Source organism: Bombyx mori, chromosome 24 (genome assembly GCF_030269925.1).
Source record: "Bombyx mori chromosome 24, ASM3026992v2".
Lineage (NCBI taxonomy): Eukaryota > Metazoa > Arthropoda > Insecta > Lepidoptera > Bombycidae > Bombyx > Bombyx mori.
Genome location: NC_085130.1, coordinates 7,737,242 through 7,752,606, shown reverse-complemented (window position 1 = coordinate 7,752,606; position 15,365 = coordinate 7,737,242). Strand labels below are relative to the sequence as shown.

At 34.2% G+C, this 15,365-nt stretch overlaps 2 protein-coding genes across 3 annotated transcripts in view; one reads left to right on the top strand and one right to left on the bottom strand.

The window, feature by feature from the left end:
* The window catches only part of LOC101742002 (uncharacterized), a 55,980-nt gene extending 45,411 nt beyond the window's left edge, over window positions 1-10,569 (top strand). The window contains exons 7-11 of one of the 2 annotated variants that reach the window (XM_012697486.4): window positions 528-640; window positions 1,061-1,269; window positions 2,097-2,202; window positions 3,924-3,987; window positions 6,580-6,665. In XM_012697486.4, coding sequence (XP_012552940.1) covers window positions 528-640; window positions 1,061-1,269; window positions 2,097-2,202; window positions 3,924-3,930 — 435 coding nt within the window. In that variant the 3' untranslated portion in view covers window positions 3,931-3,987; window positions 6,580-6,665. Of the gene's footprint in view, window positions 1-527; window positions 641-1,060; window positions 1,270-2,096; window positions 2,203-3,923; window positions 3,988-6,579 lie in introns of both variants that reach the window. The other variant, XM_012697484.4, reaches the window with a different exon arrangement.
* Window positions 1-12,445, bottom strand: part of LOC101742143 (WD repeat-containing protein 43) — a 70,744-nt gene extending 58,299 nt beyond the window's left edge. The window contains exon 1 of the mRNA XM_038019963.2: window positions 12,144-12,445. The gene's annotated coding sequence lies outside the window, so the exon portion shown is untranslated. The remainder of the gene's footprint in view (window positions 1-12,143) is intronic.
* Window positions 12,446-15,365: the final 2,920 nt, after the last annotated feature.

Genomic DNA, 15,365 nt, shown 5'->3' with positions numbered 1-15,365 from the left:
TGAATATAATCGTCTCCTTCAAAGAATACGGTTCAAAACCTGCATTAAATAAAGGTTAATACTTAACCTGTTATTTATCTAAGATGTCGTTCAGAAGAGTTTTGTGACTGCCAATGGAATACAAAGTCAATAATTCGTTTTTCTGATTTACCAATAATTGTCCAAAAGTCACATTGCCGGCTTTGATAATAATCGACTCATATGCAAGCTTATCTTGATAATGTCGTAGGCGGTAACCACAAAAATTAATCGGAGCAAAGCGTAAGTGGGCGTCGATGCGGGTAGGCTCTGACTGAAGTCAGCGCGCTGCTGTGCGCGGACGATGACCTACCGGCCTGATGTTACAGCAAACCGGTTTTCTGTGCGTGTGTCCAATGTAGCCGACTGGTGCGCATCGACACGGCTAAAATTTGTATCGGAATAAAAATGTAGATGTGTGGTGTATGTAAATGTGTCTAAGTGTAAAATAATATGTGGGAGTATAGACCACATTGGTGTTGCTAGATTATAGGACTGTTTCTTTGCAGCACTCCTTGACGACTGGTACTAGCGACACGGAGGGCGAGAGTGGAACAGAGAGTGCTCCTGTGGTGTTGAGGCACGCGGGCGCAAAGAGAGGCACCGTCCCTCCCAAACAGAGGTAAATTTAACTCATTCTATAGCTAAACTAGTTCATGATCTATATTCCGTTTATGTTACATTGATTGCTAGTTGTTTTTGTGAATCATTAAGTGTTTAATTACTGGTGGTAGGATCTCTTCTGAGTCCGCACGGGTAGGTACCACCGCCCTGCCTATTTCTGCCCTGAAGCAGTAATGCGTTTCGGTTCGAAGGGTGGGGCAGCCGTTGTGACTATACTAAGACCTTAGAACTCATATCTCAAGGTGTGTGGCGGCATTTACGTTGTAGGTGTCTATGGTAACCACTTAACACTAGGTGGGCTGTGAGCTCGTTCAACCATCTAAAAAAATGCGGATTTTTTATTTAAATTACCCAAACTCAAGGCTGGGAATAAAAAATATTGCCATAATTAAAAAGAAAAAAAAAACTCCCCAAACAGGTACAGCGGTGATTTCTCGATGACCTCGTCCACCACGTCGATATCGCAGAAGAAGCCCAAAGACATCCAGCCCCGTTACATGGATATCTCGAAGTACAAAAATGACACCTCCCCGAAGAACTTCCTGAGGAGGGACCCCAGCAAGACCTACGTTGGTGTTCTGGGCGAAACCAAAATCAGCCGAGGAAGCGCGCAGCATTATGAAATGGGTGAGCAGGGTAGTACTGAGATTAGTAGTAGTAGTAGTAGACAGTAGTAGATACTAGGTAATCAGTCTATTGGTGGCATTGCCAGGTCTGTACTACTAGTGCCATCTACATATATCAGGAAGAAAACAAACTTTCTAGTTCGTTTTTGAGGGTAGTCGTTCAATAACTGATTCGAGTATCTTACATTTACCTCTCTAGGTGGAATTAAGAGATGCGTTTTAACTGTTTATTTTTCTCCTTGAAGAGATTATAATAATAATAATAAACCTTTTATTTCCTACTAAATACTTTAACATTTATTAACAAGTATGAGAACTTAACTAATTTAATACACTTTGGTAGTTTTATATGGAAACCTAGTATTGGGTAAAGGCCTCCTCCAAAGATGCCCAATTGTCTTCTCTCCTATGCGATATTTTTCCAGTTTGGACCGGCTGTCCTTATAATCTCATCTTCCCAACGAGTCAACGGTCTACCTCTATTCCTTTTACCTAGTGGGCCTTTCCAAAATGTCGTTTTTGTGAAGAGATTAGCACCTACAAAACAAAGATTCATTGCTTGTCACTTTAAATAATATTATGTAAGAAAAAAGATTTTTTTTTAAATCTGAAATCTAGCAAAGCAATGTGGAGCGTATAGCCTCGAAATATATTTTTTTCAACAAAAGTAAATTGCAAAGGCTATATTACGTTTTGAGCATTAAACTGATGTTATTAAGCAGTTAATAGTGGTCTACATTGTAGGGTTTGATATGTTAGAGTTGCTATTTACATGATTGACTAAGGTCGTAGTATACTGAAAACATCGTAATAGCATATTATTCACAGAACAAAAGAAACAAGAGTTAGAGAAGTGGAAACGACGAGCTTCTTACGATCCGAGGAAGGCGGCCGCGCTCGGGAAGACCAGCAAACCGGCTCCGAAGACCGCCAGGTTCGATTACTGAGATTTCCCACAATACTGTAGAAATTCGTTTGATTGGCAACACTAAAAACGCTATAGGCTAACTTAGCCTTAACATTGTCGTATGATTTGCGTGTTTGATTCAAAATTCAGTTTCGTAATTGACTTTGATTCTTTCTTGAATGTCTTTGGTATATCAAATTTGTATCTGTTGATTAATTGCCGTAAGCTTCGAACGGACGAGTATTCAGATAACTTGTTTGTACTTGTGAAGAGTTCGTCTTGGAACTTTCTCGAAAGTATTCGGCTTAATAATTTCTCATTTTTGTGAGTACAGTGTATTTATCTATATCTCCGAATGTGACTGACTCGGTGAAGCAGTATTTAGTGCTCTCCATTTGCTGAGCCGAGGGTCGTGGGTTCGATAGCCACTCAGTACAGTTACAACGGTTGCCCCACCCTTCAAACCGAAACTCATTACTGCTTCACGACAGAAATAGGCAGGGCGGTGGTACCTACCCCCGCGGACTCACAAGAAGTCCTACCACCAGTAATTAGGCAAATTATAATTTTGAGGGTTTGATTTTTATTACAGTCAAACCTGGATAAGCGAGAGTTCAAGGGAGCACAATCTCATTCTCGCTTATAGAGGTTTCTCACTAACCCGAGTTTCTCGCTAATGCTCCCTCTGAATTTCATTTCGCGATTTTCCGGATTCAAACGCATTCACTATTTTGAGTTTATCACTTAATGACAGTACTTTAATTTTCCGTTTTGACATGATGCAGAACAGAACTTTTCTTCGCAATTAATTAACGATAAACTGAGTAAGTCCGACAAACAGGACGGTACACAGGCACACGTGTCCATTCGGAAAGAATGCGATAAAATAACAACGTTATTTAGTTCCACGAAATAGAATAGGTTCAATATTGACGAGAAAAAAATTTCAAAAACAATGGTAGGAAGTTCCACAAAAGTTAAGAATGAGTCATAAAATAGCAGATGTTAAATTTGTAATTTGTTTTTTCACTCGTTCCTCCTAAATAAAATAAATAAATAAAGCTCGACTGTCGCTTATAGAGGTATAGATAAGTTGCAGTCTCACTCACGGAGGTCCATGAGGGAAAAACGACTCTCTCTTACAGAGGTTTCTGTTTCTCTCTAATAGAGGTTTTAGTAGCTTAAAATGACGGGTCCTGGCTATTACTCTCACTTATAGAGTTTTCTCACTTATCCAGGTTTGACTGTACACGAGTTATTTCTTCACCCTGAAAGCCAAATCGTGAAAATTTGTTGAGTACGTATTTTATTAAAAAAAATTGGTACCCTGGGATTGCCTGGGATTCGAACACCGGTGCATCGCTCAACGCGAATGCACTGGACGTCTTATCCTTTAGGCCACGACGACTTCCTTATTTCTACCCTCCATACTAGAAACTTAATAAGGTCAATCGTTCTCCGTAGGACCACAGCGGTATTTGTCGAAGATCGAATCAAAGTTTATATCATATTAATTATAAAGATAATTATGAATGTATCGTTGGAATAGTGTTGCCAATAATCAATTATCTATGTCCGTTATTTTAAAATATACGATTGTTTCGTTGCCGTTCGTTTTTATGTTGTATTCTTTGGTTTTTATGTTCTTTTTAGTTGTTGTTATAAATATAATTAACATGAAACCGAATTTAACAAAATGTACCTCTCTCTGAACGTTTTAACAATAAATAATTTTCTGTAACTTTTAGAGCGTGACAGATGTCAAATTGCATGCAAAGCGTAATTGACATTCGAGGCGCCATCTTGTGTAAGGTTAGTTCAAATGTCAAAGTGACAGCTGTCAAGGCACATCCATGGCCAGCACATGATTTTAATATCGCATTGCCCAAATTAAATTGAACAATATTTAACTTGTTTTGTCGTGTATATTATTAAATTGTAATGGTAAGAATTGATTTTTAATAATTTAATAACGCAGTATAAAGGCTTCGTCAAACAGAGCGCGTCAGAGCGCTAAACTGACGGCGCGCTATGACGCCAAGATGTGTTGTAGTACTAGGATAACATACCGTCAGACGTAATTTTTTACAAATATTATTTTAGCATCCGAGTGAATATGTATTAAAATACTGGATAATTGCCCGAAAAATTGATAGAAATAGTTAGAAAATACTCATGCTTGTACAATGCCACATCTGAATCACTGGACATCTTAATACTTTTAAATTTTCACACTGCTATCGAAGGGCACTATGATTTGGCGAATGCGTTGCGTCAAGGAGCGTTGGTCTCATCTTGTCAATTTGTGTGACATGAAAAGAGCGCGACGTTAAAACGCAGCGCTAAGTACGCATTCTGTTTGACTAAGCCTTAAAGTGTTCGAAAGCCCAAAACAATGTAATACCCTAAAAATAAATTCGAACACTGAAGAATAGCAGGCCGTGAAAACTGTTGTATTGTTACTATATGAACCCAAAAAAAAACGCGATGAAGAAGCATTGATCGTACGAACATTTTTTTTATTGATTACTCTAGCAGAGGAGAAATACGACCAGCTATATGGTGTTTCAGTTAGACTCGCTCGCGGACATCAGCAATGCCTGGCCAATAGCCAAACCTGACTGGGTTATGAGGGGAAATAAAACCCTACTTAGGACAAGACTAGCCAAATATATTCGTATAATATCTTTGCTTTGTTTATCATCATTCAACGTATACACGAGAAAACAATTTAAATAGTCGTTCGATTTGATAATGCTCTAACAAAAAAAATAAGCTATGTTAATATCTGCTTTAACATTCCTTTTTATTTCTATCTTGTTTTATTGAGTAACAAATGTCAGTTAGCTACGTTTGTTTGGGTCTTAGTACAAAATTGACAAATTGGAACAAAAAAATGCTTAAGCACACTTCAACTATTATTTGTTGGGTGGGTCCTTTTGACATAACATTGACCTAATTAACCTAAGAAAGACGAAAGTAAAAAATTAAAACCCACACAAATCCAGCTTAGTTGGCATTGTTATCATTTTCAAAGCTTTATAACAATTATTAATATATTTTTAATTATATATACCGCTTTAAAGTACTTATTACATATATCTACATAAAAAAAATCATATAACATACGAAGTTCATTCATAGTGTTCCGTTTTGCACAATATCATTCTTTTGTATTTTGTAAATAAGGAATAAATACTATTTGTACATATTCACGTGCCTTACAAGTGGTAAGTATGTAATATTAATCATATCGAGGTGATTTACTGGTGGTAGGATCTCTTGTGAGTCCGCGCGGGTAGGTACCACCACCATGCCTATTTCTGCCGTGAAGCAGTAACACGTTTCGGTTTGAAGGGTGGGGCAGCCGTTGTAACTATACTGAGATCTTAGAACTTATATCTCAAGGTGGGTGGCGCATTTACGTTGTAGATGTCTATGGGCTCCAGTAACCACTTAACACCAGATGGGCTGTGAGTTCGTCTAAGCAATAAACCATCTAAGCAATAAAAAAAAATGTAAAGTTATTTGGATTAAGCAATATTTCGATTAATACGCGACATTTATCAGTGTAATTAAAGGTGCGTTTTATTTGGTATTAGCATCAACAGTTCGATATTTTTAATTGAATTTCAATCAAGTTTATTTTTTTATGGCTTAGATGGTTGGACGAGCTCACAGTCCACCTAGTGTTAAGTAATTACTGGAGCCTATAGACATCCACAACGTAAATGCGCCACCCACTTATAAGTTCTAAGGTCTCAGCATAGTTACAACAGCTGCCCCGCCCTTCAAATCGAAACTCATTACTGCTTCACCGCAGCAATAGGCAAGGTGGTGGTATCAGCCCGCGCGGACTCACAAGAGGTCCTACCCACCTGTAAAAGTTTATCAAGTCAATCAAGTTTACTCCATTCAAATAACCGAAGTGATATTTTTATTTAAATTTTAAACTTTACATGCCTCGTCTGTAAAGTTGCAAAAATGTAGATAAAAACCAAATATCCTTTCACTATCGATATGTAAAAACTTGCAGCAAGTCTTAATAATAATAATAATAATAATTTATTTATTTCTCTCTTAAAGGTATATAGTACAAATACAAAAGGAAATTAACCTTATAATTTATTTTGTAAGCCTTCGAAAGAGCTGAAATCTGTACTAGGTTCAAAGACCTGTATTACTGATCTCCAGGCTCCCTCCTTCTTATGATAAATTAGGTTAGGTTAACTCGTGAACAGATGCTGCGGACTAGTGTTGAGAGATCATTAGGTGTTATCATTCAAGAAGGTCATTAAAAATAATAATTTTAATATAAACGCTGTAACAATACTCTTTGGTTAAAATTGTGTGTATGTGGCGCCATCTGTAATATTAATATTTAATTTCGTTTCCCGCCCGCAGTAGCGTTCTCCGTTCGCAGTCGTTTCACGGACCGGTACTGGCGTCGTCGACTACCCGCTACTGTCCGCCTACAGATATCACCGAATTATACGACGCATCGAGCGACAACGATTTCTAACCTTGGAACCTCGATAATCTTAACTGTACAGAAATAAAAATCAAGGGAAACACCGTCCGATCCGAATGAGGCAGACGCCAATCTATACTAATATATAAATCTACAGTGGTTTTTACGGTTGTTCCGTTATAACTACTGAAACATGCATCCGATTGACTTGAAACTTGGTATCCATGTAGAAAATACATGTAATTAATGGATAGGTTAATATTTATATGTAAATTAGTGTTGGACTCCCTACACCAGTTGCGGGGGCGTTAATGATGAGAATCTTTGCGGGGGCGACAAATAATAATGTTAATTTCAAATGCCCAGCGTAGCGGACGGGTACAGTTAGTTCGTGTATAAAAACAATATTAACGTTTAAAAGTACGGTACATACACAATTTCCGCCCTAAAGTTATGTGACGAAATTGTCATCACGATCATTTTAAAAAATATATTAAATGTCAATGTCACATTTGCCGCCTATTCCAACCGATGATGTTTTATTTCTTTATTTACATATTGACGCAAAGGATTGTGCGAACATGATGCCTCTACGGATCGGACACGTTCGGTCGCTTGTATAACATAAAAATGTTATGAAATGAGACCAAGTAAATATTATGTGTCTAGTGATGACACGTCATCTTGAGTAGTTGATTAAAGTCAGTCACTGGAAGAATGTGATTTGTTCTTTGTACAGCTTCAGAGTGCGGTCGAAAAATGATAATATTTGCGCGATTATAAAAGTCATAAAACGTTAAGTTTACTCTTCCTCGACCGCATTTTGTAGCTATACACACACAGGTGCTTACAACTTTGTTTAAGAACATTATTGCGACGAATTTAACGCAAGTATAAAAATTTGTTTATATTTTTCATTCATACCGAAGACAAAAAATTATGGTTACTTATAAAATTTGCAAGTATTTTCATGTATTCACGGTCTCCTTAACTCAATTATGTAACTTGCAGTTACGAAAAAAAGGTAAAAATTATAACACCATTTTTTTTTCATTTGTAGCACAATATCTTTGTTTATTTTTTTTTTTTTTTTAATTTGTCGATAGGTTAATAATGTATAGAAGAATAAGACAAGGAATGGATAATATCATGTAAATAGACCGCTTCATAATGAAAAAAAAAGTCCAATGAAATAAAATAAAAAACAAATGAAATTTTGGCGCTAAAATTGCGGTTTTTTTTGCTTCATGTATTTATACAGATTATATTAGAATATTCTATTATTCACGTAAGAATTATTAAGTGTCAAAATGTGTCAAAACGACAAATAAAGAGCGATACGCCCCAAAAAATTACGTCTTCAACTGTTGTAAAGTATTTATCATGAAATAATTAAGATTAAAATAAATGTAAAAAAAAACATATATATTATATTAAATGTGATTTAAATGTAATGCCTATAGAATTTTAAGATGATTAATCGCTATTTATGAATTGGTAAATTATAAAAATCAAGTCCTTTGTAATTCGACACTTGTGTTTTCAAAGTGACATGTGTCATGCTTGACATCTGTCACTCGCGTGATCGCTTCGAACGAATATTGATTTAGCCCTATCTGTATTGCTCACTTCGTCCATACATCGATGAATTATATAGTGTTTAATAATTATTATGTTTAATCATTTTTATTAGTGCAATTTTCGCATCACATCGTATTTTTGTTTTTTGCTTTAAACTAGTTTATATTTAGATTTTACGAGCTTCGAAAATTATTTTACGTGTTATTTTTTGATAGAGATGGCGTTAGTCTTTGAAACGTTGAGATGTTGCGAATCAAATGGGGGGCTTATTTTTATGCTGCGGCTTGGTTCTCGTTGTGGTCCGTAGTCATGTATACGAGTGACGGTAACCAATTCACATAATGTCGACCCGTTTGCCTTATCCGTAGGCTGGTAGGCTGCATATCGTTAATGAAACTGAACCTTTTATTTATGCACAGTAAACGAAACAGCTGAGTAAATACAGTCCTTAACGGCATCAAAATAAAGTCTAAGTTTACATACTGTAAGAATTGCTTAATGTCAAGACCAAACTACATTTTTTTTTTTTTTAAACCAGTAAAAGTTTATTTATATCTGCCATCTGGTGTTAAGTGGTTACTGGAGCCCATAGACATCTACAACGTAAATGCGCCACCCATCTTGAGATATAAGTTTTAAATCTCAGTATAGTTACAACGGCTGCCCTACCCTTCAGACCGAAACGCATTACTGCTTCACGGCAGAAATAGGCAGGGTACCTACCCGCGCGAAATCACAAGAGGTCCTACCACCACCACCAGAATATGAAAAATTGTAGGTTAAGACACTTTTGCGCTCACGGCCTCAATTTATCTATTGCCATCTCTGCCTACGGAAGTCAGCGGTTTGGCTTTTCTACACAAAGAAAGCTATACTAGTAAATATAATATTTTCAAGTTAACATTGTTACATTTTTTATTGAAATAAATTAAAATGTTTAGTATATTATTTTGTCTTCAATTTTTGAAGTTTTTATTACGAAAAGATACTTAACGGCTTTTTTTTAATTATTATTATTATGTGTTTTTACATGTCTTCAAAACCGTCTGATGATGGTGATGATTTTATTATAAAGAAACTACGCGCAGTGTTGGAAGCTTTATATTATATTGAATGTAATATTTTTTTCATATTGTTTTGTACAATCCAAGCTTTAAGTGTAGTTTTAAAGGTTTTTTTTTTAATTTTTATTATTATATTTTTCGTTTCGTCCAAAATTTTTAGCCAGGTTTAATAATTAATGAACGTAATATTGTGTTCAATCTTTCAATTGATTATTTTAAAAAGAAATTTCTTGCGAATATGTCCGAAAATGTTATTTAGATTTGCTTAGAACGATAATGCTTTAGTACTTTCCTAATAAAATCATAAATCAGCGTTTATAGTTTGTTAAAATGAAATAGCCCGATACGCGGGAAAACTGTTGAAAAAATAATTAAAATTTTCGATATGAACTTAACCTACAAATAATGATTTGCTTACTATCGTGTCAAGATATGTTTACCAAATTATGTTTTTTTTTAAAATGAATTTTATGACCTTGTAACTAAAACCTTTAAGTCATTTCCACCAAATTATAATGTTATAAATCGATCAATAGAGTTGCTGATAACAGAAATATTGTTTTCATTATGTCCGTATTTGGTTAGGCAAAGAGTAATAAGTCCAGCAAACCTTAAATTTTTTTTCTTCTTTGATATACGTGAAAGACGGAAGTCGAGTCAAAATTAGTTCAGATTAACATTACCTCAAATGACAACTGACTGGTGAGAGCCCTTGATAGTTCTCTAATTAACTTGGAAAGTCCAATATAAATATGTGGTACCGCTTCGTTAGTAACTAGAGCCATGTTAAGAATTTTCAGAGCATTCATGTTTTTTTTGTCGTGTCAGATTTTAAGGCAAGGGAATTTGAAATATTAAACTGTTACTGTCGTTTCTCGCTAATTTTTTTCAATTTGTTCGAGAAAATGATTCAGAAAACAAATAAAATATCTTGATACCAAAATTCGGAATTTCTTGAATTTGTTAATGATTAGTTAACCGTTAGTGACCGCGAATATGAAGACGTTAAAAATTAAAAATGATACGTGTCATTTTGTTTGAGTTTCGCGCGTCCATTTCCTGTTTTTTTGGCTCTCATTATTGTAATAGGCATAAGTGTTCATTTGACGTAAAGCCTGGCTTTTACCCTTTTTTATGATAAGCTCCAAGCAACGTTATGTTAGACGTAGTTAACAATGTTAGATTTTTGTAAAAAAAATGTTTTAATAACGCATTATGTATGATAATAATAATATTATAAAATACAAAAAATGAATAAATAAAGAAATAAAAACTGTAGTCTATGTTTTATTACAATGGAAATGCGAAATAGTTTTATTTCGTTTTTGTAGTGTGTTTCTTGTGGGAGGGTACGTCTTGTCTTGTCGTTACGCGTAACGTAACGCGTTACGGCGCCAGCCTGTCTGGCTTCTCTTTCTCTCACGCGTACGGCAGTGGTACTAAGCGGTGTGTAACTCCCAACTGAGCCACTCTGTTCGTCTTGATTATGACGCTATTATCTGCCCTTGCTTATTCGCTGGTAGCCAAGAGGCAATTCTAGTTTTTTTTATTTATTGCTTAGATAGGTGGACGAGCTCACAGCCCACCTGGTGTTAAGTGGTTACTGGAGCCCATAGACATCTATAACGTAAATGCGCCACACACCTTGACATATTTATAGTTCTGAGGTCTCAGTATAGTCACAACGGCTGCCCCACCCTTCAAACCGAAACGCATTACTGCTTCACGGCAGAAATAGGCGGGGCGGTGATACCTACCCGTGCGGACTCACAAGAGGTCCTACCACCAGTAATAAGATACAAAGATAAATGTCGCGTATTAACGGAAATTTCGCTTAATCCAAATAGAATTTCACCCCTCGACATGAAATTAAAAAGGAAAACGAATTAATTACATTGAAATGATTTTTATTTGTTTTTTTTTTATTTTTTTAAATATCAATTACACTTTTTCACTTTATTGTATTATTATTAATATACATATATTTTATATATAAACTTTACATAATATTTTCTCGTAGTGTTACATTATAACTTCACAATATGTGTGCTTTTCTCTAATTACGTTTATATGTATATTACAGAGTATATAAGGATCATGGTACTTACAAAAAAAAAGCTTATTCCTTTTAGATCCAACTTCGTTGTCTTTTCAATAAATCGTAACATTTATTTTTTAAATATCCGTTTTCGAAATAACATTTTAAAGTCACTTTCTAGAAAAATCCACAACGAGAAAAATTGTCAGCGGAAATTAAAGTCGCACTACCAAATCGACGAAGTATGTCTAAGACTGTCCGTTTTGGTGAGTATTTCCCCCTCCTGGATTTCTCATTATTCGGTAAAAACGAATTGCTTTCAATTTTGTTTTTAACAATAATTATATTAATACATCACAACCACATTTCTAAATTTCCGAACGAGAATAAAAAAAGTACATTGAATCAAAAACAAAAAAAAGACACGATTTTTATTTTTTTTTATTTAAGAAAATTCTAACTTGAGCAACATTAAAAGTGACAATAAAACATTATTTACAACTCAATTATGAACGTAAAGCTTAAATATCCTGCGACATTGACGAGAGCAAATTTATTAATATTTTTTTCACACTCATGTGTGTTTATAACCAAATATAAAACCTGTATCATTCTATAGTATAACTTTGTTTTATGGAACGCATACACATTATTTACAAACGTTTTTGAATCTGTCAAATAAAACTGTCGAACGTATGTACCGATTCGCGCCAAATTTCAGGCATTCCCAAAACAAAAACCTGTGTCCATACTAAAATCTTATATTCACGAGCTGTGTATTAATAAATCTTATTAAAAATTAAAACAAACTTACAGGAGCTTTTATTGTGGACACGTTTGTAGCTGTTTTCATTTTTGCAAAATTTCTCGAATTAACGCTTTTACCATTTCAAAAACAGTTAAAATAAACAATCAGATTGTAATTGTTGTTTTGTAACCATGATACCCTGTCCTTTCATGCCCTTGTAAACACATAAATGCATTCGCTGATGGCAATACAAAATAAGAATGGCACTACTTCAAAACAAACAAAAACCTTATTGACTGTTGTAAGAAAACTCCAGAAGCTACCGCGCGCATATACGTAAAGACGAATGTTGCAAGCGTTTATATGAAAATAAATCCGGAAATTAGATTTGGGATATAATCCCGGAATGCTAATAAACAGACGAATTATATTATATTTATATAACTAATCGTACACGGACAAGCGGAATTAACACGAAAGGTTTTCTTTAGATTCAGATGGGTAAAAAAATTAAATAGTTTAAACAGAAATTACCTAAATACTTTTTATTATTTATTTCAGTTTTTACTACGGTCTAATTCAAATGCAGATAAAAATTTGAAAACAAAGATCATTATTGTTATCAAAGCTGCGACAGTAAAGCTTTAATATCGTTCACAAAAGTTTCGAATCGTGTTATAAAGTATTTAGAACTGAGCTTCCAAAAGTTTTCTTACAGCAGTATCAGTGAAATCTTATAATCTATTCTTACAGTGTAATTAAAGCATTTCTTATGTGATTAAACACACAATTTTATCAATAATATACATGTTATAGTATAGTTTATTGGATTACATGTAAAATTCGACTGGAATGTCGAGAATTTTCGGATTTCAATTATTTTAATGGAGGTAAATAAATAAGTTATTTTGCGAAGAAAATCCCAATATCAAATTATGTTAAGTATCAATCAAAGATTTATTTCTTTAGTAATGTTTAATTATTACTGATTGAATGAAAAACGACCAGAAAATTATTAGCGAATGAATTGACATAGTAATCATTTCACGACACTTACAATAAATTAAGACTTCTTTTCATTTGTTTGAAACTAAGAAACCACGAAATGTGAAATCATTTTGTCTGGTAAATTTATAGGAATTAAAAATAAACCTACCGCGTTTTCTAAATACACAAAATTCAACCTTTCTCTGCATTTTCTTTTGTTATCATCCGATTCTGAACTAAACAAAAAATCAAGTGTCTGACTCACCAGACAGAATTTTCAGAACAAAGTGTTCTTTACGTCACAAATAATTGTGTCATTTAATTTCCAAGAGTTGGCAACACAAAAACGCTAAATCGAATAAGCGGTCAAAGACACAAAAATTATTGGTTTAAAAAATAAACAAATGGTTAAGGAAATTGAAAAATCGAAATTCTTGATATAACGTCTCATTTTACAGTAATCCGTAGAAGTACAGTTACTGTTAGTTTTATAGTTTAAAATTGAAAACTACAATGGCAAGGACACGTTTGTTAGTTACGCAAGAAACACTATCAAATAGATCACACAATAATGGTGGGTTTTTTATGAGCAAAAATTTTCAATTCAATCTCAAAAAAACAACTCACGCTTCGTAAAGTATAACGCGACTAAATAGGAACGTGAAATAATATTGTTGTTTTCATTTGTAAAAGTGTAAGTTGTTTAGGATATATTTTATTTTTTGAAAATAATGAAGGAAACTCGTTAGGTATAATTCAAAACGCCTTAGTGAAGTAAGCTTCTGAGACTTATTGATCGAACTTTTTTTTTATTGTATCTTCAGATTTCAAATATATTTTAAAATCATTGTCGTCTACGTCATCAATGCATTATTGACAAAACCTTGTCAACTCTATACCCTATAGTACTTACTATGGAGGGCAAAGGTATGGAAACCGTCTCTGTGTGTGAAAAAGTGTCCGTTAAAATCTGCTAAATAAGGGTGGCGCTACAGTAGCAACAGGTTCAATTTTAAAAAAGGCGCTGAAAGTTATTAGAATAAAATAAAGAAATAAAAAAGGATTTCTCCTGTTTGAACTGTAAGCACTACAAAACCACAAAAAGTAATTTATTTAAAGCTGATAAGAAAAATGCAATCGAGATCTCCACGTTTTACCACAGCAATAGTTTTAGGTTATATTGATGAAATTAGTTTGGACTACGTAAACATGTGAGGTCTTGTATATTACACTGTCACTAACTACTCTAGTCATTAAATATATTAAATTTCCTAACTCAGCATACTCCAATCAGTTAACAACTGCTCAACTGCCCTGTGCCTATGCTAGCGCCATTCTGAAGGATTTTTGAACTGTTATTTAGTGCTGAAAGTGGGACACTTTTTCAAGCTTCCCCCTTAAGAAACGGTTCTCCTTACCTCTACCCTCCATAGCATTATTATTGACCCTTGTCAACTGTATTATTAAACTTTGTCAACTGTATTTACGTAAAATACTTCTGAAAAAATAATGGATTGCATGTTCATTTCTAATTACAGATTGTTTTTTTTTCTATTATGTTAAAACATGAGGAATATTAATTCACACAAAAAAAAATTTAATACCATTACACACTCAATATTTTTTACTTGTGTTTTACGCACCGGTAACATATGAGAGACTAATCAGTGTATCCGATTGAAAAGTTTTTAACTTTAATACAGAAATTTGACATTAAATGTAATTTGGACCCCGTGGTTCAAACAGGGTCACTAGTTACCAAACAAACGAATAAATTAGGTAGGATGTAGTGCTGTTAAAAATATATTGCTTTTTTGTTACTCTGTTAGATTTCACACTCAAAACGTACAGATTGCTCGTTAATCATTTTAAATTTTAGTCTTTCTGTTGTAAACTGTTATTTGAAATTGAATCATTGAAGAGTGTTTAAAGTGAAACTTCTTTAGGCGCGTTAAAAATAAAATTTAAATCACGACAAATTCCTTACGACTAGAGAAAAAAGATACGATTTAGGAAGAGCGAGAGTGAGAAAATAGACAGAGCGTCTCGCGAACCACTCGACCGTGGGGAGAAGAAAAGGACAAAGCAAGCTAAGTCGTTTCTCTTATACACAGCATTCCCTATTACACGAGAAACTAATGATTTAAGGGTGAAAATATGAAGAAACCCACAATACTACACACCGCCAAAGAAGCTTCACTTCTTTCACGTGCACCAAGATGAACCAGAATAAAAAAAAAGGTTTTTTAGGAATTTGTCTGGTACTATATTTTTGGTAGGGGAAAATATAAAACATAATTT